The 2,212-nt window shown below is 50.1% G+C and overlaps 1 protein-coding gene across 1 annotated transcript; it reads right to left on the bottom strand.

The window, feature by feature from the left end:
* Positions 1-6: 6 nt before the first annotated feature.
* On the bottom strand, positions 7-2,203 carry LOC125504530. The gene is made up of 2 exons (XM_048666689.1): positions 963-2,203; positions 7-917 (listed from the first exon to the last, which is right to left on the bottom strand). Exons 1-2 carry the CDS (start codon positions 1,061-1,063, stop codon positions 197-199), a joined length of 822 nt encoding a protein of 273 aa, XP_048522646.1. The 5' UTR covers positions 1,064-2,203; the 3' UTR covers positions 7-196.
* Positions 2,204-2,212: the final 9 nt, after the last annotated feature.

Genomic DNA, 2,212 nt, shown 5'->3' with positions numbered 1-2,212 from the left:
TCCATCCATATTAGCTACTCCCTTGTCATTAAGAGCTGCCCTCACCTCTTCCTTCTGCTGCCCATCCTTACACTTTAATACAACACCCCCATCCCTCAGTTTTACGACTCTTTGAAAACAGCTGGTTCGGCCCTGGGTTACTATCTCCCTGACACAATCCAACGCCGATCCTTCAGCCATAGCCGGCACCTTGACCTCAAACTCCTCCACAGGTGGTAGAGTCTTCCAACCGTCCTTGCTGACTGCCTTGCTGCCCCCCGAAAACACCGCTTTGGCGTAAGACTTTCTTTTTATGACGCCGAATCTCTATAAAGCCTTCCTCATTGTCACCTTCTGCCCCCGACGTGAAAATCCAACCACTTTCCGCACCGGACTGATTCAGTTTCCCTGCCTTGCTGACTATGGATGCCGACGTATTCAGTGTCCCAGGTACAGTTTTCAGCTTGGCCGCATAACTCAACCTATCCTGCACCGAGAAGGGAGCACCTGGCTTTTGCACAGACTTCACCGGCTCCAACACAATCGATTTAAGAGCAGCAAATTCAGCCTTTAATCCGTCGACCACGCCACAAACTTTCTCAAGCATGTCCGTACAACATCCATTCCTAACTCGACTCGCGCCTCTCTCACCCTCAACCTCGCTCGACTTCAACACCAGACTGTRGTTACTACACAATTYCTCAAAAACGACCTGAATATTGTCTYCCGCCATAATTAGAGCCTCTCTATCTCCTGCCCGAATCTGCGACTGCCTAGAAATGGCTACCTTGATCGCACTGCGRCTCTCCGCAATAACCCTACCCATACGCCGAAWAAAATCATCGCCAKGCACACTATAGTCATTTTCACTTGCCGACATGTTATCATCTTCCTCGCTGCTACTCTCRTGGGCCTCTCGTTCATGGCGACCCAGAGACCTGCTGCCGCTCTCATGGGCCTCTCGTTCCTGTCGACCCAGAGACCGATTGCTGCTCTCRTGGGCCTCTCGTTCATGACGACCCAGAGCCTTTCCTTTCGAGTCCTTCCTTGGACGCTTCGCACCTCCCATCTCAGGGCTCTCCATGACCCTGTCTTCCGAAGATGTCGACCGTGTCACTTGAGAGTTTACCGGCGACCTCAAAATTCTATCCCGCGCACAAAACCTCCCTCTCCCCCGGATTCCGACCCACTATCCATCGTAATGTCAGTCACGAAGGCCCTGCCTTTGCCCTGCCGATCGCGCTTGCTCATGCTGCATGCACAGCTTCCGGGGCTCCAAGACACACGAACACAAACACCAACACGAACACGAGAAAAAAAAAAAAAAGTAGGGGCGATGCCTCCGAACACAAAACCCTTTGAGCTGACCCCGCTCCGACACACCGTTTCGCCGCTAGAGCGCGACGAAAAGATGTCAAAGGAGAAGTGTAGCCCTTCCTCGTACGCACACAAGGACACCACTTCCACCTCTGTAACACCTGTAGTTGCCCGTCAAAATCCAAAAAACTATTTGCCACCGGGTATCGGTAGGGGCGGTGCCGCCGCGCACAAGATTCTTTGTGGCGCCACCCTTCCGACGCACCGTTTGTCCGCTACTATCCGATAACTATATAACGACAGATTGATGTCGCGCACTTCCTTCCGCGCACGCAGCGATCAATCTCGCAATCCTAAATACCCGATTTAAGCAAAAACAGTAAAAACACAATATCACAAAACAATTACAAACAATAAAGGTCCATCGGCGTGCAAAAGAAAGTCCAAACTCCAAATCAACAAATCAACTAAGGAAATTACCAAATTTCATCCTTGCCGAAAAAGAAAACAAAAAATTTCTGCAAAGGAAAAAATGTCACAGCGGCAACGTCGCACTTTGCAACCGTCCAAACGAAAGTTCACATTGGCACTGCCGCCTAGCCAAAGGGTCGAGCGAACTCGAAAACAGGTCGGATCACCGACCCGAGCAGGTAGAAAAAACCGCCGATAAGGTCCGTTACCCGAACTTTTCCTCTCAACAATCATGCAGTTTCTCTAAACTTAAGTCTCTGTAGCTGCTAATCCTTTTGCCCTATCTTCACAAAACAAAAACACGACAATACCAAAAAATGAACACTCTCCGCACATACCACCCACAAAAGAGTCCGACTATTTTTCGCGGAAATATCCGCCAAAAACTGTGTCACAAACGAGAGCGCCCGATAATGCGACCGTTCTCGATGACTACTTAAGCCGA

The sequence above is a fragment of the Dendroctonus ponderosae genome, unplaced genomic scaffold (assembly GCF_020466585.1).
Source record: "Dendroctonus ponderosae isolate FM_Combo_2020 unplaced genomic scaffold, Dpon_F_20191213v2 Dpon_F_20191213_5, whole genome shotgun sequence".
NCBI classification, from domain to species: Eukaryota; Metazoa; Arthropoda; class Insecta; order Coleoptera; family Curculionidae; genus Dendroctonus; species Dendroctonus ponderosae.
The sequence above is the reverse complement of the archived record's forward strand: the minus strand, read 5'-3'. Positions and strand labels throughout refer to the sequence as shown.